Source organism: Chelonoidis abingdonii, chromosome 8 (genome assembly GCF_003597395.2).
Source record: "Chelonoidis abingdonii isolate Lonesome George chromosome 8, CheloAbing_2.0, whole genome shotgun sequence".
NCBI classification, from domain to species: Eukaryota; Metazoa; Chordata; order Testudines; family Testudinidae; genus Chelonoidis; species Chelonoidis abingdonii.
In genome coordinates, this window is record NC_133776.1 from 57,728,648 (window position 1) to 57,749,891 (window position 21,244).

Consider the following 21,244-nt stretch of genomic DNA (forward strand, 5'->3'; position numbering starts at 1 on the left):
TTTCCTACTGTATTAGGCTTTAGACTTGCGTATTTTATTTTATTTTGTTTGGTATTTTATGTCTGTCTGTTATTGCTTGGAACCACCTAAATCCTACTTTTTGTATGTAATAAAATCACTTTTACTTATTAATTAACCAAGAGTAAGTATTAATACCGCAGTGTGCGGGGTGGGAGTGGGGGGGGGGCAAACAACTGTGCATATCTCTCTCTGTTATAGAGGGTGAACAATTTGAGTTTACCCTGTATAAAGCTTTATACAGATAAAACGGATTTATTTGGGGTTTGGATCCCATTGGGAGCTGGGTGTCTGGGGTTGGAGACAGGAGCACTTCTTAAGTTGTTTTCAGTTAAGCTTGCAGCTTGTGGGGGGCATGGTTCAGACTTGGATCTGTGTTTGCAGCAGGCAAGCGAGTCTGGCTCAAACAAGGCAAGGTACTGGAGTCCCAAAGTGGCAGGGAAAATGGGCTCAGAGGTAGTCCCAGCACATCAGGTGGCAGTCCCACGGGGGTTTCTGTGACCTAACCTGTTATAGTGGAGCACTGAGCTGGGTCTGTGCACAGCTGATTGCTTTGAAATACTGGTAGTGATTTTAAGTGAGTTTTAAGTGTGTTGGCTGGAGAACAGACAAAGTGGTTTGTTTATTTTCTGTTTGCTTATTTCGGATAAGGGCAATAGGGACAGAAAAATAAGCAAAATAAGTAAGAGTGAAGATCAGAAGAAACTAGAACTGCACAAGTTGCAAATTGCCCAGAAAGGCTGAACACTGGGCACTGGACAAGTGTCTGTTAAGTAAGAAGCCCCTGAGCTGAGTGCATCCCAGTTTCAGTGAACTGCAGAGGGGTGTGGCCCAGCACAAGAAAGCAGGAAAATGACAACCAGTGAGGCAGCTACTAAACTAGAGCTGGCCAGACTGGAAGCAGAGGAGAAGGCAAAGGACTGGGTGTTTCAATTGAAGCTCAAAGAAGAAGAGGCAGCCAGGGAGGAAGCTACTCACAAAAGAGCTATGGAAGCAGAAGCAGCCAGGGACAAAAGAGCCCCAGAGTTAAGAGACAGAGAATACAGGCTGAGATTGAGGGCTGGTCTACACTAGGGGGGGAAATCTATCTAAGATACGCAACTTCAGCTACGTGAATAGCATAGCTGAAGTCGAAGTATCTTAGATCGAATTACCTACCGTCCTCACGGCACGGGATCGACATCCACGGCTCCCCTTGTCGACTCCGCTACCGCCATTCACCTTGGTGGAGTTCCAGAGTCGACAGGAGCTCGTTCGGGGATCGATATATCGCGTCTTGATGAGATGCGATATATCGATCCCCGAGAAATCGATTGCTATCCGCCGATATGGCTGGTAGTGAAGACGTACCCTGTGGCACAGAAGCATGAACTGGCTGTTACAGAGTGGAAGAGGCAAAACCCGCCAGCAGCTGGCCCTACTTCCCCCAAAAATCCACAAATGGGAACAACTATGTCCACGGTATGATGAGTCCAGTGACATTGCCAAATATTTCATCACCTTTGAGAGACTGTGCATCCTCCATACAATTCCTGACAAACAAAAAATGGCCACATTGGTAGCAAAATTGACTGGAAGAGCTCTGGCCATATTCAATAAGATGCCTATTGATGATGTGTCAAACTACAGTAAATTTAAGGAACTGGTTTTGATACAGTTTCAGATTAACCCTGTAAATTTCAGGTGTAAATTCAGGAGTCTTAAGAGCAGATCTGGATTGAGTAATGCGGCTTATGTAAATGAAATGAGAGATTTGTTAAATAAGTAGGTGAGGTGGAAAAGGCATTATAACCTTGGAAGAAATGTGTGATTTGGTTACTTGGGAACAAGTCCTGAATATGTGTAATGATGATGTAAAACAGTATTTGTGAGACAAAAAGGTGGATGCAGTGGGTGGATTAACTGAGTTTGCAACTCTTTTGAGCAGTCACAATCTGCAATTAAACATAAACCACTGGGAGAGGGGTACAGGGTTAGTGGAAAGCAGAATCACCGTTTTACCTCCTGGGGGGGAAAGGAGGCTGGGCGTTCACCTCCCCATTCCTCTGTTACTCGTCCCAAATCTCCTGTACAAGCAGAGGAGCCCTAGAAGTCCTATAACTGTAAATCCACTGACCACCTGAGGAATAAATCTCCCTAGCTGAATGGGAACAGGCAGCAAGTAACACATGAAGTTGCTGCTTCTCTGAGCCAGGCTGCCTCTTTCCACACAGAATTTGTAAAAGTTGCTTCTACAAAACCAAGCAGTGAGCATATGCATGCTGTTAAATTGAATGGGAAAGTATTCCTGGGATTGAGGGACACAGGTGCAGAGATTTCTGTCGTCTGGAGGGACCTGATCCATGAGAAGGATTTGTTGCCAGGGAAAATGGCAGAATTAGAACTGGTGGGAGGTTACAAAGTCCTTGCACCTTTAGCTAAGGTACACATGTGATCCAACCTGTCACATTACCAGGGGTTGCCATGCCTTGGGTAAGGGACCCCATGATACATTACCCAGGGGCACTGTGCCCCAGGTAAGGCGTCCCATGGTACATTAAGCAGAGGTTACCATTGTGACGTTGCACTCCATATATTCTATGGAAATTTGCTAATGAGTGAATATAATGTAACTGGAATATGCTTTAGGCAAAAGGTCTCTTGTAAGGTATCATTACAAAGCTTATAATCTACTGAGTATGTTCATCCTATTTGCATGAATGTATCAGTCTTGTATCTGAAACTAGGAATATGAAGTGTAACTCTGGGGTCCTACTACAATTATGCAAAGTGTAGGCCATTAATGGTGGTTTGGGATCTGGATGGCTCCCATTGACTAGGACAATTGCCTGTAAATGGCTCTGATTACTTGCAAACCTTCCTGGGTGTGTGTGGTCCAGCCCTGGAAGAATGGAGGCTGGAGTCTCATAGGACATGCGACCATGTCACCTGATACTGGAATCCATGTTAAACCTGGTGCTTTTCCATTTAGAAGGATGGATGGGAATCCAGAGAGACAAAAGATTCCCGCCTTGTGCCAAAGCTATAAAAGGGGGTGGAACAGAACAAATGAGGCTGCTAGTCATGAGAAATCCCCGAATTACCACCTGAGCTGGAACTAACAAGGCCTGTACCAGGGGAAAGGTTTGGGCCCAGACAAGGAAGAAGTCTAGCCTGTGAAAGAAGCTTATGGGGACATCTGAGGGTGAAATTTTACCTATAAACAGTTTCTTAATGTATTAGTCTTAGACTTGTGTGTTTTGTTTTATTTTGCTTGGTAATTTACTTTGTTTTTGTCTGTTACTACTTGAAACCACTTAAATCCTACTTTTTATACTTAATAAAATCACTTTTGTTTATTAATGAACCCAGAGTAAGTGATTAATACCTGTTCATATCTCTCTACCAGTGTTAGAGGGTGTACAATTTATGAGTTTACCCTGTATAAGCTTTATACAGAGTAAAACTGATTTATTTGGGGTTTGGATCCCATTGGGAGCTGAGTGCTGGAGAGAAGTGACCTGCTGAGCAGTTTTTGGTTAAAGTCTCCAGCTTTGGGTGTGTGGACCAGACCTGGGTCTGTGTTGCAGCTGGCTAGCATGTCTGGCTCAACAAGGCAGGGTTCTGGAGTCCCAAGCTGGCAGGGAAAACGGGATCAGAAGTAAATTCAGCACGTCAGGTGATAGCCCCAGAGTGGGTCTCTGTGACTGAAACCATCACAACTGTGCCCCAGGTGAGGTGCCCCATGGTACATTACCCAGAGGTCATCATGCCCTGGGTAAGGGGCGTGTAGGCATCCCTCGCTCTCCTGCTCAGAGAGAGGCCACTCAGGTTGGCTCAGTCTGGTCAGGACCAGGGTTCGCAGGTTAGCCGGGAGCCCACAATAGGGCTGGGTGACCAACCATCACTACCAGGCTTCGGCCTGGGCTGGGGTAGCTCAAGTAGTCTGCCCATCAACACAATCTATCGGGGTGGTCCCTGCCTGGGCAGGGCCCAAGCAGCTAACAACCAAACAGTCTTTAAGAGCTGGCTTTGGCCTGGGTGGAGCCCAGGCAGCCAGCAAGCAAACAGCCTTAATGGGGCTGGCTCTCGCCAGAGTAGAGCTCGAGTAGCCAGCAAACGAACAGTCTTTCCAGGTGAGTAACAAGGAGGCTCCTGTCCTGGGCTAGAGCCTCTTTGCACTGTGTAGGGGGGTCAGCCACCCAGGGTGGGGTGGCAGGGGGACGCGGGCCCACCCTACTCCACTGTGTCCCAGCCCAGGGACCTGGCAGGGGCAGGATTGGCTCCGTGGCTGCCCCTAGGCTACTTCCTGACTCCCTGGGGTTTGGTACCTGCGGCCTCCAGGTCTCTTCCAGCTCTTGGGGGTACTCCAGGCCAGAGAGCAGGTACTCCAGGCCAGTCCTTGTCCATATCTGGAAATCAGGAACAGCCAAGTGCAGGTTCCTCTTGGGAGAACAAGCCGAGCATCATCTTCCTTCACCGGCTCTCCCCCAGCTGTGTTGCAGGACCGGCCTTTTATACTTCCGGCCACGTCCTGGTACTTCCGGTGAGGGGGATGGGGAGATCTAGGCTCCACCTTCCAAGGCGCGTGTAAGTGTCCCTCTCTCTCTCCCACTCAGAGGGAGGCCACTCAGCCTCGCTGCACCTTCCCCCCCCAACCCCCAAGTCCATCTCTTGGAACCAGGAGATGGCACCCTCCTCATCCCCCAGCTGGGAGAAAGTCTGCATTGACATGGTCCTTACCTGCTCGATGTCAAAATACGAAGACATAAGGCTGCAGGGTTAGTACCAGTGCATAATCCGGGGGTTTGTCTCTCTCTTGCCATTTGTAACCACTTCAGAGGTTCATGGTCAGTCACTAGTATGAAGGGGCCGCCTACAAGATATCTTAAGGCACTTGACAGCCAGTGCTTCCTTCTTGACCACGGCATAATTTTGCTCTTGGGGGAACATCCCCGTGGATATACTGGAGCTGAATGACTCTTTGGGCAGGGGGGGAGACTCTGGTGGACAAGTGTCTGCTCACACCCCAAGTCAATGAGCTCCATTCACTATAATGGGAACAGTCAGCTTACCTCAGGGTTGCTTGTGGGCCCGGTCCCTCCTCGAACAGACTGCCCAAAAGTACAGTCCATCATCGGGCACTCCTGACGGAGGTGTCCAAAGTGGCCACAGGTGAAGCAGGGGCCAAGTCCAAGGTGTCACGGTGAGTCTGGTGCAGGGATTGCTGGGGCCAGCGCCTCTGCGGCCTCGAGTCTCCTTTTGGTGGGGGCATCTAGCAGCAGGCCCCACTCTCTCTGGGGCCTTTTTTGGGCTGGGCCAACTTCCCATCCATCTGAGGGTCTTAGGCCAGGTTGGGGCTTGCTCCTCTGGCCCTGGGTCTTCTCTTTACAAGACTGGACTGGCTTGGCGGTTGGAAGACAGGCCCTGTCCCTACAGGGGTCTCAGCCACCAGAAAGTTCTCCATCAAAGCAACAGTCTTGCTTAGCGTAGTCAGTTGCTGGCGGATAACCCAAGCCCTCCCACGTGCTGGAAGGATATGTAGAAAGTGTTCGAGCACCACTTGTTGAGCTACCTCAACCCCCGTATGCTGTTCAGGTTGTAGCCACCGCCTGCATGTCTCTCACCTGTTGGGTGACCACCCTAGGTCGGGCTACTGGCACGTGTGTTTTTTTGCGTAGTTGCCTCCGGAATGTCTCAAGAGTGATCTCCAAGGCATCGGGAATTGTGGCCTTCAGATGTGTGTGGTCATGGGCTTCGGCCACAGGGAGCGCCCTATAGGCAGCTTGGGCGGGGCCCGTTAGGTATGGTGCCAGCAAAATGGGCCAGTAGCCACTTAGTGGCAGGGGCAACTCTCTCTCAAAAGTAATTAAAAATGTCTCAGGGTCATCGTCAGGCCCCATCTTGGTCAGGTGAACAGACACCATGGGATCAGGAGGTCCGGTAGCCCCACTGGGGTTGAGAGGTCCCAGAGTTGGCCAAAGGGCTGCAAGCTGCTGCAAGCACTGATGTTGTTGCTCGCAGTTTTGGGCCCCCAACTCCCGGATCAGCTGCTGCTGCTGGCTGTCAAGTTGTTGCACCAGCTGTTGCTGCTGCTGGCTCTCGGCTAGCCACTTGATTAAATTTTACACCTCCATCCTCTATATACCTGTGGAGGTGTTCTATAAAGTTTTGCGATTGGCTCATCCCCTTATCTCAGGAGAGGGGACAATGCCCACATTCTCCACCACGTGTAAGCGTCCCTTGCTCTCCCGCTCGGAAAGAGGCCACTCAGGTTGGCCCAGTCTGGTCAGGACTAGGGTTTGCAGGTTAGCTGGGAGCCCACAATAGGGCTGGGCGACCAGTTGTCACTACCAGGTTTTGGCCTGGGCTGGTGTAGCTCAAGTAGTCCGCCCATCAACACAGCCTATCAGGAGTAGTCCTAGTTTGGGCAGGGCCCAAGCAGCCAACAACCAAACAGTCTTTAAGGGTTGGCTCTGGCCTGGGTGGAGCCCAGGCAGCCAGCGAGCAAACAGTCTTCACAGGGCTGGCTCTCGCCGGAGTAGAGCTCAGGTGGTCAGCAAACAAACAGTCCATACAGGGCTGGCTTTAGCCTGGGCGGGGCCCAGGCAGCCAGCAAACAGTCTTTCCAGGTGAGTGATAAGGGGGCTCCTGTCCTGGGCTAGAGCCTCCTTGCACCGTGTAAGGGGTCAGCCACCCGTGGTGGGGTTGCAGGGGAACATGAGCCCACCCTAATCCACCGTGTCCCAGCCCAGGGACCTGGCAGGGGCAGGACTGGCTGCCCCTGTACCTTCGGGATCCAGCCGCAACATGCCAACTGAGCCACGCCGGGCTCTGCAGTTGGCTGCTCCGTGGCTGCCTGGGGGCTACTTCCTGCCTCCCCAGGGTTTAGTACCTGTGGCCTCCAGGCCTCTTCCGGCTCTTCAGGGTAAACCAGAGCAGGTACTCCGGGCCAGTCCTTGTCTGCGTCTGAAAATCGGGAACAGCCAGGTGCAGGTTCCTCTCAGGGCCTCGGGAGAACAGGCCGAGCGTCGTTGTCCTTCGCCGGTTTTTCCCTAACTGTGCTGCAGGGTCAGCCTTTTATACTTCCAGCCACGCCCCGGTACTTCCGGTGAGGGGGATGGGTGATCTAGGCTCCGCCCTCCAAGGGGCGTGTAAGCGTCCCCATCTCAATCCACTCAGCCTCACTACAAGGCCCCATGATACATTGCCCAGGGATCACCATGCCTGGGCTTAAGTGCCCCATGGTATGTTACCCAGGGGTCGCCGTGTCCCGGGTAAGGTGCGGCATGGTACCTAAACTATGGGACACTGTGCCCCTGGTGAGGCGCTCCATGGTATGTTACCCAAGGGTCAGTGTGCCCTGCGTAAGGCATCCCATAGTACATTACCCAGGGGTTGCCGTGGCCTGGGTAATGGGCCCCATACTACCTTACTGAGGAGTCGCTGTGCACTGTCTAAGGCACTCTATGGTACATTACCTACGGGTCACCGTGCCGTGGGTAAGGTGCCCCATGGTACATTACCCATGTGTTGCTGTGCACTGAGTAAGGCGCACCATGGTACATTACCCAGGGGTTGCTGGGCTTGTTGTAAGGAGCCCCATAGTATGTTAACCAGGGGTCACCATGCCCTGGGTAGAGAGCCCCATGATACATTACCCAGGGTTCGCCGTGCCCTGGGTAAGGCGCCCACGGTACGTTATCCTCGATGCTACCTGTTTGCCTCATTTCTACTGCAAATATGTCTAGTTGCAGTTTGCAGTCCAGTAGGGCGCCTCTCTCACTGAGGCTGGAAGCTGCAGCTCTCACCTTCTCCTGTTTCAGCCATGCCAGGTCCTCCTCATGGGCCTTCTTCTGGCTCTTCAGAGACAGCTGAGTCTCTTGTTCCATCTGTGCCAGCTGCTGCTTCAGTGACTCTATATCCCGCCTCCGGGTGGTGTCCTGCAGCTCCAGCTCCTGCTGAGCCTTCTCCACCTCCACTGTGGACCAAAGAAACCCTTGTGAGGCTCCCAAGGGTCCTGCTTGCGTAAAGCACACTCAGGTGTGCAATGCGGGCATTACTCTCTGCTGCAGGCCATGGGGCCTGGGGCTCCATCATATCACAAGGCAGGGGACATGGGTATGGCTCCACTTGGGTGGGGATACTGAGCTCAGGAACTGAAGCCACAGACAGAAGGGAAAAGGGGGTTGGCGGTAACACATACACTTTACCTTGGAGCACCTGTCTTGTCTGGTCAAGGCTCTGATTCTCCCCTTCCAGCTTTTCCTTCTGGACTTCCAGCTGTGCTGCTAGCTCCTGCATCTCAAAAAGGCTGATCTCCAGTGAGTCTTTCTCAGCTCTGTGGCACAGCAGCAAAGAATCAGGGCCAGTGATGGAGGCTATCACTTCCCTCATCTCCAGTGAATTAGTTAGAGCTTTGATTGTGGGAGGAACCTTTGTCTATGCTGAGCCCTGAGGCCTTTATGGCTCAGCTATGAGCCATGCAGCACTGTCCCAGCCACAGCTTGAATGACATGTGTGCCCTGTATGAACATATGCCACACACAGGCTTCCTTGGGACCTGTCTCCTGTTCTCCATTCACCATGTGTGTTCCCAGCAGCAGGCTCTGGGGAGCTGCTCCCAGCTACTAAGTATGGGAGCAATTCCACATGAGCATGGCTGATCCTGACTGTCACACATGTGATGGCTGTGTCAGCATGTCTGGGCAGAACAAGGGCACGGGGCTGGCTCTCCTCGCCCAGAGACTATAGTCGGGGGGCAGAACTCCACTTCCTCCTGCGCAGGTGAGGCTTCATTTCCACCAGAGTGTGGCAGAGGAGAACCAGGACTGTGAAACATTAACAATCCTTTCATTCAAACTGCCTAGGGAGCTGGAGCGAGGCCTCTGCATGGTGAATGACTGCTCAAGCCAGCTAGCACAGCGTCCCCGCCAGCCCAAGGGAGTGTGGGCATCAAGTCTCCCCACCTAGGTTGGTAGTGGCTGAGAACAGCCACCCTCCCAGCTGGCCATTGGCTGTGTGGGCTTAGCTGGAAACTCTCTCCCTCGCTCTGCAGTGCTGCTGGGTACCAGTTGCCCCCCTGTGCCCTCAGCAGGAGTGGATGCAGCAGCAAGGAAGGGGAGCGTGTTGGGCAGAAGCGGGGCTCCTGGCATTCCTTGCCTTCCCCCAGTGGGAATGGCCCCTTCTGGTCCATCTCCATTACTGATCTGGGCTGTTCCCAGCCTCATACCAGCAGGTAGCCGTGGGAGCAGCAGAGCAAGAAGCTCCTGGTACAGAGAAGAGACCTTCTCTCCCCTGCCACGGCACCCCTTAACAGCCCTCTCCCCCCACCAAATAAGAGACTACCCAGCCTCCAGGTGATACCCACAGGACTCCGCCAGTCTCCCAGGATCTGAAGAGCAAGGAGGGGGTACCTGAGCATGTCTGTTTCTTCCAGAAGGCCCTTCCTCTGCCTCTCCAGTACACTGAACTCCACAGCCAGCTGTGCCTTCTCCTTAGCGAGCTCCTCCTTCTCCTGGGTGGTGCGAAGCAGGGCATCAGCCTGAATCTCCAGCTCCTGGTGACTGTGCGCCAGCTGCTCACTCAGAGTGTGCTGCTGGCTGCTCGCCTTGGAAGAGCGAGAAAGGAAGGTGAGCAAAGCTAGAGAGCAAAGGATGTGACTGGGCCCTCCATGCTCCCGGAGTCCCTTTTGCTGGCTACCCCTACTGCAGGCAGCAGAGAGGGAGGGAGGGAGATGCCCATGGGAGGGCTAGTCCCCTCGGCCCCTCCTCATCTCGCCAGCTAGGCACATCAGGGGCAGTATTCTGTGCCAGGGATACAGGTGGGATAGGTCATTTCTTGGGGGGATTTGCTCTCTGCGTCCCCATCTTTTTCCCAGTCTGTTCCTATGGCTCCCAGTTGCCCCAGAAACCAGCTTACTGACAGCAAAGCTGCCACAAGCAACGAATGGAGAAGAAAAGGCATAAGGGAGGAAGACCTTTGCCACAAACGGAAGCCTGGCTCTTGCACAGCAGTGTGCAGGGAGGGAGCGTTATCTGGGGCAGGTCCCCACCTGGGCCTGCTCTCACCTGCGTCAGGTGATCCTGCAGCTGGGCTTTTTCCCTGCGCAGCAATCTCATCTCTTCCCCCAGAGCCTCTTGCCTCTCCTCTGCCACCTGGCAGCTCTGCTCCAGCTCCTGCCTGGCTGCGCTCATCCATGCCAGCTCCTGCTCCAGGTGTACCAATTGCTCTCGCAGGCCAGCTCGCTCCTGCTCCAGCTCTCGTCTCTGCTCCAGCAGCGAGCTCTTCTCCTCCTCCAGCTTCACCACACCCAAAAGCCAAAGACAGGGCAGTGGGATAAGGGGCCGGCCCTGGGAGGAAATACCCTACAGACTTGACAAGAGTGAAGGGCAGGGGATCTAGAGTCGGAGCTAGCCTGCACTCAGGTGACATCAGAACAGCACAGCTGCCTGCTGTTAGAAGCTCAGCTGCAGAGAGGACAGTTGCTGTTGCCATGGGGGATCCGTTCTCAGCCTGGGGATGTTCCCTGGATAGGGAATATATCCCCAACCCTAACTCAGACCTAGCAGGGCCTGGGGACTGCAATTCCTTCATGCCCGTAGAACTTGGAGGCTCTGATGGTTACACTAGTGAGATGTGACTTCACAGTGGCTCCTGAGAGCTCAAGTGCCATAGGCTGAGCTGGCAATGTGCAGAACCGAGGTGAAGCCTCCTGCGTGGTGCACAAGCAGGGTCCAGGCTCATGGGCAGAGCTGGGCAGTGCTTGAAGTGCCTTGGAAGTTCTACCCGCTGTTGGCACAAGCAGTCAAGCATGAGACTGCCATGCTACCCCCCATGTCAGGCCTCACTGAAGTTACATGCCTGCAGAGATTACAAGCCCTGCTGGGACAGTGCTCATAAGGCTAAAACATTTCTGGCACAGCCCAGGGTTAAAGAGACTCGAAGCGAACATCCCATGGCTCAGAACTGAGGGGGAACCGCTAAAGAGAGCGCACTCCGGCTGCCTGCATTCCCCATACCAGCACGTGGGAGAGGGCAAACCTCACCCACCAGCCTGGGTGAGGTGGGGCAGGGCTTTTCCGGGAGATGCTGACAGACGGTGCTTAACTCCCGCTGAATCAATGGGAGTTCGGTGCCTATGTCCCTTGTGGATCCTGCCCTTCCGCTCTTTGGGCTTCCACTTTCCAGTGGTAAAAGGGACAATGACATTTACTTTCTCCCACCCTCGTTTCTTTACCCGGTAAGCTCTTCGCCGGGTCCTGATCCCAGCTAGGACCTCTAGGTGCTACAGGAATGCCCCCCAATGGTAGGAATGGGCAACAGAGAGCAGTCCTGCATGGCTCAGTGCGCTGGGGTGGGGGTGGGGGGTCTCTGCCTTTGCCCTGCAGCCTGTTCTCCCACTGAGGGGGTTCCCAGCCACTAGAACAAGAGGGATGCTTTTCACTTGGCAGAGTAAGATGTTTCTGTTTCAGAGTAATCCTGCCCTTCTCTCTGGATCCACCTGGCAGCCCCAGCAGGAAGGGGCTAGATCCAGCAGGCCCTGGCATAGAAATCTGCAGCCAGAAGTGGGAGAAGTGAGAAGAAGGCTAGGGAGAGAGGAGCTGAATGAGAGCAGGGAGGGGAGATGCTCTGGGGAGTGGGGGGTGGGCAGGGTGGAGAAGGCCCGTGGAGAAGGGAGGGGCACAGCCCACTCAAAGGGACCTAACCCTGCCCACCTGGCCAAGTTCAGGAACTGCCCCTTTCAAAGGAGTGAGAGGCACTTTCCTGGGCTGGGCTGTGGTGATGAAATTTAATAGTGAAAAGTGCAAGGTCATGCATTTAGGGATTAATAATAAGAATTTTAGTTATAAATTGGGGACACATCAGTTGGAAGCAACAGAGGAGGAGAAGGACCTTGGAGTATTGGTTGAATCAAAGGATGACTATGGCGCCAATGTATATGGGCCGTTACGAAAAACTAATGGCAGTTTAGGATGCATCAGGCGAGTATTTCCAAAGCATAAGGAGTATTAAGTATTGTTATATAAGCCTGGTGAGCCTCAATTGATATTGTGTGCAGTTCTAGTCTCCATGTTTAAGAAGATGAATTTTCAAACTGGAACAGGTTCAGAGACAGGCTACATAGATGATCCAAGGAATGGAAAACCTGTCTTATGAAAGGGATCCAATAAGAGCTGGCTTGTTTTAGCCTGGCCAAAAGAAGGTTGAGGGGGATAATGCTTGCTTCTTTATAAATATATCGAAGGTAATATGAAGGAAGGGAGAGGAATTATTAAGCTTAGTACCATGTAGACGCCAAGACAACATGCGGTATAAACTGGACCTAGGAAGTTTAATGACTTGATAATTAGACGAATCTTCTAACCATTGAGAGGAGTGAAGTTCTGGAACACCTCCAAGGGGAGTAGTGGGGGCAAAAGACATATCTGGCTTTAAGACTAAGCTTGATAAGTTTATGGAAGGGATGGTATGATGGGATAGCTTAATTTTGACAATTGATCTTTGATTATCAGCAGGTAAGTATGCCCAGTGGTCTGTGATGGGATGTTAGATGGGATGGGATCTGAGTTACTGCAGAGAATTCTTTCCTGAGTGCTGGCGGGTGAGTCTTGCCCACATGCTCAGGGTTTAGCTGATCGCCATATTTGGGGTTGGGAAGGAATTTTCCTCCGGGGCAGATTGCCAGAGGCCCTGGAGCTTTTTCGCCTTCCTCTGCAGCGTGGCACATGGGTCACTTGCTGGTGGATTCTCTGCAACCTGAGGTCTTCAAACCACAATCTGAAGACTTCAATAACTCAGACATAGGTTAGGAGTTTGTTATAGAAGTGGATGGGTAGGATTCTGTGGCCTGCTTTGTGCAGGAGGTCAGACTAGATGATCATATTGGTCCCTTCCCACCTTAAAGTCTATGAGTCTATGAGCTGGCACATCTTGGCTGGGTACCTAACAGTGCTCTGGCATGGAATAACGGAACCAGCTCCTGTGGGCCTTGACAGCTCCTTGAGTGACAGAACGCAGGTCATGGGCTGGGGTCGGCATGTGAGGGGCACAGGGCAGGAGCATGTGGGGGCACAGGCAGAGCACAGGTGGAGGTGTGAGGTGTACAGGGGCAGAGCACACGATGCTAGGGTGTTTGTGATGGGCACAGGGCCAGAGCACAAGGTAGGGGTGTGTGATGGGCACAGGGGCCGAGCACAGGGTGGGGGTGTGTGATGGGAATAGGGGCAGAGTGCAGGGCAGGGGTGTGTGAGCGGCACGGGGGCAGCACAGAGGATGTAGGTGGGTGTTTGTGATAGGCACAGGGGGTGCGTGGGCAGGGCTGTGTGATGGACACAGGTGTAGCATGGAGGGTGTAGGGTGGGGTGTTTGTGAGGGGCACAGGGGCAGCACAGAGGATGTATGTGGATGTTTGTGATGGGCACAGGGGGTACATGGGCAGGGTTGTGTGATGGACACGGGTGGCACGGAGGGTGCAGGCTGGGGTGTTTGTGAGGGGCACAGAGGCAGAGAGCATGTGAGGTGAGTGTAGGAGTTGCAGTGGAGGCCATGGGCAGGGTAAGGTCTGTTACCTGCAGGAGAAGGCGGTTGAGGTTGACCTTGTCTTGGGCAAGACCTTCAGCCAGAGCTCCCATCTTGGCCAGTGAGTCTCTCAGCTCGGACTCCTCCGATTTCAGCTTGTTTATGGCTAGTTCTAGCTTAGCACTGTTGGTCTTGGCCTGGGGAGAAGGGAGACCTCAGCACTTAAACACTGGCTGGGAGTTTTTCCAACCACAGTGAGGTTAAACCTTCCTTGTCCCCAAGATTCAGGAGCCTCTGCTCCACTCTAGTGACGAACTGAGGCACAGTGCATGGAAGTCTCTAGCCTGGGCGCTGCAATACACGCTGGGGTTGAAGCACTGATATCAGAAGGGTTTGGGATGCTCTGAGTTCATCTGGTGGGAAGCTAGTAGTTAGGCTGCTACAGCTGCAAATCCCACTATGTGGTTCATAGGGAGCAGACCCGGGCAATCTGTGAGCCAAATCCCACAGTCCATCCTCATGCAAAACTGCAATTGAACTCACCCCAATGAGTGCCCAATGCCTCCTGCAACTCATGTCCCCACAGCAGGGTACATCCCGATGGGAGCTGAACAGTGCCAGTTCAGACTGTGACGCTACAGCTTTCTAGTCTTTGCAAGGCTGTATCAAAGGCCACGTCTAGACTACGAGTCGTATCGGCGCGTTAAAATCGATTGCTCGGGGATCGATATATCGCGTCTAATCTACGGAGTTCCAGAATCGACATGGCGAGCTGCGGACATCGATCCCGCGCGGTGAGGACGGGTGAGTAAATCGATTTTAGATATTCGACTTCAGCTATGTTATTCACGTAGCTGAAATTGCATATCTAAAATCGATTTTACCCTGTAGTGTAGACCAGCCCAAATACTTACAAGATTTGTTACCAGGTTCCTACTGTCACTGTGGAGCCTCTGAAATTCTCAGCCAGGCCAACGGCTACTGATGCATTAACGAGAATTCCTCCTGGGGGCTTGCCTCCCATGCCAGCTGTGCCACACTCGAACCCTATAGCTCATTTCACCCACAGACAAGATCAGCACATGGGTGCCAGACCCCTTCGCTAGCCCGGCCACTGTTACTAAGTGCCATAAGTTAGACCTGCACATGCTTCCTGATGGACCCTTTGGGTAAGGTCCACTCTGCTGGGTCAGCAAGCAATCCAGCAGACTGCACCTACAGTGATGGGGCATGGTATTTCGGCTCCTGCAAAGGAACTGACAGCAAGCTCTATATGATATTACTAATCTGAGGTTAGGAAATTTTTAAAAAGCTCTCCCACCCATTCTACCCTCAGCTCACTGATAGTTGCTCTCTAGTATTTCCTAGAAGAGTGAACACTATTGAGTGAGACAGCAAAACCCTTCTTCCTGGGGAAAAAAAACATGTTCCCCAGTCGGGACACCCCCCACCCCACTCAAGATGAAGTGGATCTGACACAGTTGTTGCAAGGCAGTGCTAGTATTATGTGGCAAGTAATATACTAGTTTGGAAAAGTTAGTACCTCTGAAAATGCTGCCTAACAGAATTCTTGGTGCAATGATTTAGCTCTGGGCAGATTTTGCTATTGTCACAGGGATGGCTGCTGCTTAGTAGTTATTCACTGGAGCCCAGTTTAACATCCACTGACTTCAACACGCATTGGGTCATGTCTGTGGTGGGCATGTTATTTCCAAGCAAAGAAATGAACTTGTAACACATTTTCCATTTTGAACTTTCAGCTCCTAATGATGTCATGCCATGCACTGGCATCTCACCCACCACTCTCCCAGAGTCCTGTCCTCCCAGCCCCTATGGCTGTGTGAGAAACTAATGACAATGGGCAAGAACTTTGTCCCTCCTGCTTGCCATACAACTTAGCTGGTGTCACTCCCGCCTTCAGGCTGGAAGATTGGGTGGGATTCCAACATAGCCTCAGTGACTTCAGAGTAGGGCGGGGTGAATAACTGATTATTCATTTAGGTTCCAAAAAATCAGAAAAAAAATTGTTTTGAGTTGACCCAAAAATGAAATTTTTTTTACCCAAAAGAAAAGTGGGGGAAAAAATTCATTTCTGGTCAAATGAAACATTTCATTTGCATTTTGTATGTTTCACATTTTTTAATCTTTTAAAAATTAAATTGAACAAAATTTCTCAATGAAAACTCAATTCAAACAATCAAAATGTTTCGCTTCAAAAATTTTGAAACAAAATATTTCAACTTTTTCAAAAGGAAATATTTCAAGCCCAAGCAATTCAGCATCACTGACACAAATCTGCAAATCATTTTGGCGTCAGCAAATCTGCATTTGTTTTTTGCTGAAACAAATTTCAGACAAAAAACCCATCTGGTTCTACTTAGGAGCCCAAGTCTTACTGAAAGGAAATGGGACTCCTACTCCTAAATCAGGTGGGTGGTTTGAAAATCTCACTTCCATGGATTCAGGTCTCCTACTGGGATTTGGGTTCATGGTCTGTGCTGATAATGTGGTTCAGACCCAGAATGTTGCTTCGCCGTCAGAGATGCTGTCATTCATACCAGACACAATAGCATTCCATCAGTCACGTTCTAGTGGGAATCCAGGTGGGAAGTAAGGATCCACTGGCATTTTCCCACTGGAGATGGGATCACAGATTGATGACCCCAGGCCCAGGGCTGTCTGGGTGATACGTTACAGCTGTTCTGTTTGCCTGCCAGCCACTGCCTGGCAATAGGATCTAGCTCATCACTTTTAAGTGCTTTTGGAAAAGCTGAGCATGAACAGTGCTGTACAAACTGAAACTCAGTTCCCCAAAGGAGGTGAACTGACAAGAGAAGTAGCGGAGAGGTAGATGAGGAAAAATGCCTTTGGTAAGGGAACACACTGGCCTATGAAATGCATGAAACAGCTGATCGCTAGCCAAGCTCCTAGGACACCATCGCCATTCTTACTTTAGACAGAGCACAGCTTACACATTCCTTCTCATTCTCCAGCATGTCCTTCTCCAGGATGGCCTGGTTCAAGGACTCCTTTACCACCACCAGCTCCTTCTTCAAGGCTGAGGTCTTCTCTTCTAACTGCTCCAGGGACCTCTGCCTGCAGGAGCCATGCAAAAGGGAGGAAAATGATTTCTCCAGCAAAGTCTAGGGCCTTACTTCTTCGCTGGCCTGCGCCATTTGCCACGTGAGCGCCGTGTGGCTGTGAACACTGCCATTCTGATCTGGGAGGAGTTTATGCTTTCTTCACATTGTTGTAAATGACTAGCTGGGCTTACTCCCCCTTAGCAATGAAACCTACAGTCATGTACATTAAGAGCAGCTCCCCAGCCACACCTGCTTCACTGCCACCTTTCAGTTAAGGCTGCGCCCCAGTTCTGCATCACTTCAGAGTCAGGTGGGCATGGCTCCAAGTGGGTTCCCATCTCCCTCAGCACTGTCCATTACATCAATGTGGAGTGGGGAATCAGCACCCTCTCCCCCTAGCAGGACTGCCCTGCATGCCATAGTAATGTGGGCAGATGTGAGGCACCTCACCCTTGCTCCAGCTCCTTTCTCGCTCTCTCCCGCTCCTTTGCCAGCTCCTCCTTCTGCTCCTCCAGGAGGCTTTGCTGCCTCTGCAGCTCCATGGTGCGTGTCCTCAGCCTTTCCACCTCCAGATAGGAGGAGTCCACCTGCTCGCTCAGAGTTCCCACCATGGCCTCTCTGGTCTCCTTCTCCCTGAAGGGGGGAAGGGAAACTGTGAGTCACCAATCTGGCCCTGTGATAATGTCATCCACATCAATGGTGGGCCTCTCTGCCCCCCCAGTGGCTGGACCAAGTAAAAGTCCTGGATTCCCTTGCTGCTTCCAGACCAACGGTGTTAGAAGCTCAGCACAGGCTAGCCCCACGAGTAATTACTCAGAACCCTGGGCAGGCCTGTACAATGTGTGCTGCTGCAGCTTTGCACCTTTGTAACTGAGCGGCATGGGGATGTCTGCTCGACTGCTGTCACACTCCATTATTGCAGTGAAGACATCTCCTCGGATTTAGGTTCAATCCCAGCTGATAACACATCCATGGGCCCATGACAATGACATAGAATTAAATGTTGGAACAATCAGCATCCACCAGTTTCACCCTGGAAAAAAGGTTGGTGCACACGCCAGACATAAGAGAACGATGCATCTCAGCACTGCACAGAGCTGCCGTTTCTCCGAGATCCAGGATCGGTGAGGTTTCCGGGCTCCCCAGAACAAAGGAAGAACCTACAGAAACATTCTCATGTCTCAGCTCTGTTGTGCAGATCGCTCCGGGTACCCAACACAACGAAACCATGCAGGGTAACTTTGTTGAAACATCCTGGTTTCAATCTCTTTGCTCTTCCCATCAGGAATTTCAGTGGCATGACTATTTTGAACCTTCTCTCACAGGCTGGTGATCAGAGGAGGCAGATGGGAGGGTTTGCGAGGATGCAACATCTGGTGGAGTCACATCTGGAGCTCCAGTCCTTGGACTGGAAGCTCCTCAGAACCTTCTACTTGCATGGAGGACAGGACTCATTCTCTTCTTTGCCTGTTCACCAGTGCATGTCTGTATACGTGACTGGGTCTCATTACCTATGTTTCCTTAAAATGATGAACTGCTCATAAATGGATGTTGAAACGTGTTTCACAAATTAATCTGAAATTTTCCTTTTTTGTCAAAAAAAAAAAGAAAATGATTTTTTTTGTTTTGTTTTTTGAAGCAGGAAGCTGCAGTTTTGATGTTGGAGGTTTTTCCCCTTTCTCTCCCCTTTTTCCCTTTTCCTCCATATGGGGGAAGGGGGGAAAAGGAGAGAAGGGGAAAGAAAGAAATCAAAAGTCCAAAAGCTGGAACAGTTGGATTTTGTTGGTTAAAAACCCAGAAAATTAATAAAAGAAAACAAAACTTTTCTGTGAAAATGTTAATTTCCAAAGACAGCCATATTTTTGTCCAGTAAAAGTTTAGAGCAAAAAGTTTAGACCAGCTCCAGTAATATAAGCAGTCTGAATGAGCCCAAAACGCCAGAGACCTGCAATGGGCCGGTTCCTTTTTGCTTGGACTGAGATTCCAAAGGCTGAACATCAGCAGGGGTTGTTTAATCCTGAACACAGCACTATGGAGTGACACCCTTTCCAATCTGGGCCATACCAAAGGCTTGTCACGTGCATTACCCTTGGGGGCGGGAGAGTGACTCCGTCCTCAGCCAGGCCACCCCAGGGTTATGGTGGCTCCTGATAGTAATTATCGATCCCCAGTATCCTGCTCCCATGTGCACCTGCTGAGAATCTCCACTGAGGATTTACAGTGCTGCAAGTCCCGCCTGCAATCCTGCAGGGCTCTGGCCAGCTCCTCACGCTCCTGCAGCTGCTGCTCTGCCACCTGCACTTCCTGCTGGCAATCAGACAGTTGCTTCCTGACGGCCCCCAGCATGTCCTGGGCGGACTCCAGCTGCAATTGCAATTCCTAGCCACAGAATGGAAAATAAGGCACAAGGGTAAAGAGCATATTACACGCTGCTTTATATGGCACAGCGCATGCGCACACAGGGCCAGAGCCCTGCTCTCCTGGTGAGTGAGTGAAAGGCAGATCCTGAGATGCAGGTACCTAACTTACTCAAGGCTGCATCACATGGCTTAAACTCAGCCCCCTCGACCTCTGAGCTAGCAGTTGTGCCTTGCTGACCTTCTCCCCTCTAAGGAGCAGCCTGATGCCACTTTCAAACCAGACCCACATAATAAGCTGCACTGGCTGAAGGGCTGCTCCATGGCTCCTCTTTACCCCTAGTAAGTCCCCCAGACCCTCCCCTGTGCCCCAGTGTTACATCCCCTCACCCTCACGGCATGGTGGTACAACCACTACCCTTCTATCTGGGGGCTCCATCACCACCCATGGGATAGCTGAGCCCCACTCAGCACTTGCTCCCAACTCTGGGCTGGTGCTTCTCACTCCTGCTGCTCCAGGCAACAAGAGACCAAGGCTGGGGCTCACCCGCGGGTCCCTACATGGAGATGCTGAGACAGCCCTGGCTGGAGCCTTCAGGCTGAGGTCATCGGTGGCCTGCAAGGTGCTGTAATGTAGACCCTCCTTGCATGTCTATTGACACCTGCCCCTGGTGCAAAAGGGAGTGGCGGCTGATGGAGCCACACACTCAGGAGCTGGGCCCAGTCTACTGTAACTGACACCTCCGTGCCCCATCTTCTGGCTCTCCACAGCCCCTCAGAGTGGCACCCTCATGGCTCTGGCTTTTCCTTTTCCTTCTCCATCTCATGCTCTCTCCTTTGGCCTGTTCCTTTGCTCCTCCCATGTTATTTGTCCCCCTATCAGCACCTAAGCAGCATAAGGCCCCAAGCAGGTTCTCTTATCTGGAGAGATGCTCCTGAGCTCCCCCGCTTCCCTTGTGGGCAGTTCTGTGGGTGAACATAGGGAAGTTGGAGATGACAAGGAATTGCAGGTCAATATGCCTGGCCCACTACTAAGGGCTGTGGCTGGCCAGTCCAGCCAGCACAGTAACGATGCTCCAAGAAATCATGTCTACACTCATTCCCTTCATGCCTGCCCTTCCATTAGCTGTTGATCCTGCCCTCCCAGCCCTCGCCTCTGAGACTGACAGAACTGCCTCTCCTCTTTTCATTCCCCCTAGACGTTTTGGGATGCAGCATTCCACTGGATGCAATGCCATCACTTTGCTCCTCAGGGAAACCAGCCCCAGTCTGTCGGCAGAGACTTCCTGGGATGCTGACTCTGAGTGGAATGAGAGGGGCTGCCCAGAGCTTGAGGCAGTGTCCTCACCTGCTCACGCTGCTGTCGCCTCTGGAGGGCACTCTGCACGGCTTGCAGCACAGCATCCTGGTGCAATGGGGAGTGGGCGCGGGACGGCGACGCCCGCTGGTGATGTGAAGAGCTAGAGTGCAAAGAGGAGGTTTGTCTGCCAAGGTCTTCTGCACCTGTCGCCCTCACGCTGTCCAGTGAAAGGGGCCCTACACTCTCAGCATCGGCCAGAGCCACCTGGAGAGAAAAGGTGGGGGGTTAATCCCAACAAAGCCAAACTGCCGTTATCTTCTGCACTCAACCTCCCAGCTACACTAGAGCAACCCAGCCAGCGCTGCCAAGTGGGAGGCCTGAAATGAGGCCCCGAGTGCTGAGAACCTCCATTCCTGCTGACAGCTGCGGGAGCTGACAGCTGTGGGAGGCCCTTAAAGCTATTTAAACCCATATCGCTATTGTAGACATCTCCGTGCTGACCTAAGCACTAACCAGCCTAATTCGGTTCTGACATGAGCACTTGGGGCCTACAGAAGGACCTGGTCCAGGAAAGCACATAAGCATGTCCTGAACTTTAAGCACCTGAAGTCAATGACCTTAAAGTGAAGTATGTGCTGAAATGCTTTCCTGCATCAGGCCCTATGTAATTAGTGCCCAGCTCTTGGAGATCCACATTTGAAAATGTTGACCTTGTCTACACCATCAGGAAATGCACTTTAGCCCCAAAACAAACGTAAGTGGTGAAGAGAACTGTGCACCCAAACCAGGAGCAATGTTAGTGTCCAGTGCACATGGAGATAAGAGATTCTGCATGCCCAATTGCCAACCTAACCACGCTCTCAGCACCCGATTACGAGACACGCTGAGCATCTGCAACTCTCAGTGACATCTATAGTCCACAGGCCCTCAGTTAGGCACATAATTGTACGTGCATAAAGTCATCTATAGCTTTGCTAGATGGGCAG

The 21,244-nt window shown here is 51.8% G+C and overlaps 1 protein-coding gene across 1 annotated transcript in view; it reads right to left on the reverse strand.

Moving 5' to 3' along the window:
* The window catches only part of CROCC2 (ciliary rootlet coiled-coil, rootletin family member 2), a 139,631-nt gene that overhangs the window by 72,324 nt on the left and 46,063 nt on the right, over window positions 1-21,244 (reverse strand). Inside the window, exons 12-20 of the mRNA XM_075068652.1 lie at window positions 20,307-20,522; window positions 18,793-18,980; window positions 17,052-17,234; window positions 16,470-16,614; window positions 13,569-13,715; window positions 10,068-10,298; window positions 9,414-9,607; window positions 8,211-8,338; window positions 7,809-7,978 (exon numbers count right to left, since the gene is read on the reverse strand). Coding sequence (XP_074924753.1) covers window positions 7,809-7,978; window positions 8,211-8,338; window positions 9,414-9,607; window positions 10,068-10,298; window positions 13,569-13,715; window positions 16,470-16,614; window positions 17,052-17,234; window positions 18,793-18,980; window positions 20,307-20,522 — 1,602 coding nt within the window. The remainder of the gene's footprint in view (window positions 1-7,808; window positions 7,979-8,210; window positions 8,339-9,413; window positions 9,608-10,067; window positions 10,299-13,568; window positions 13,716-16,469; window positions 16,615-17,051; window positions 17,235-18,792; window positions 18,981-20,306; window positions 20,523-21,244) is intronic.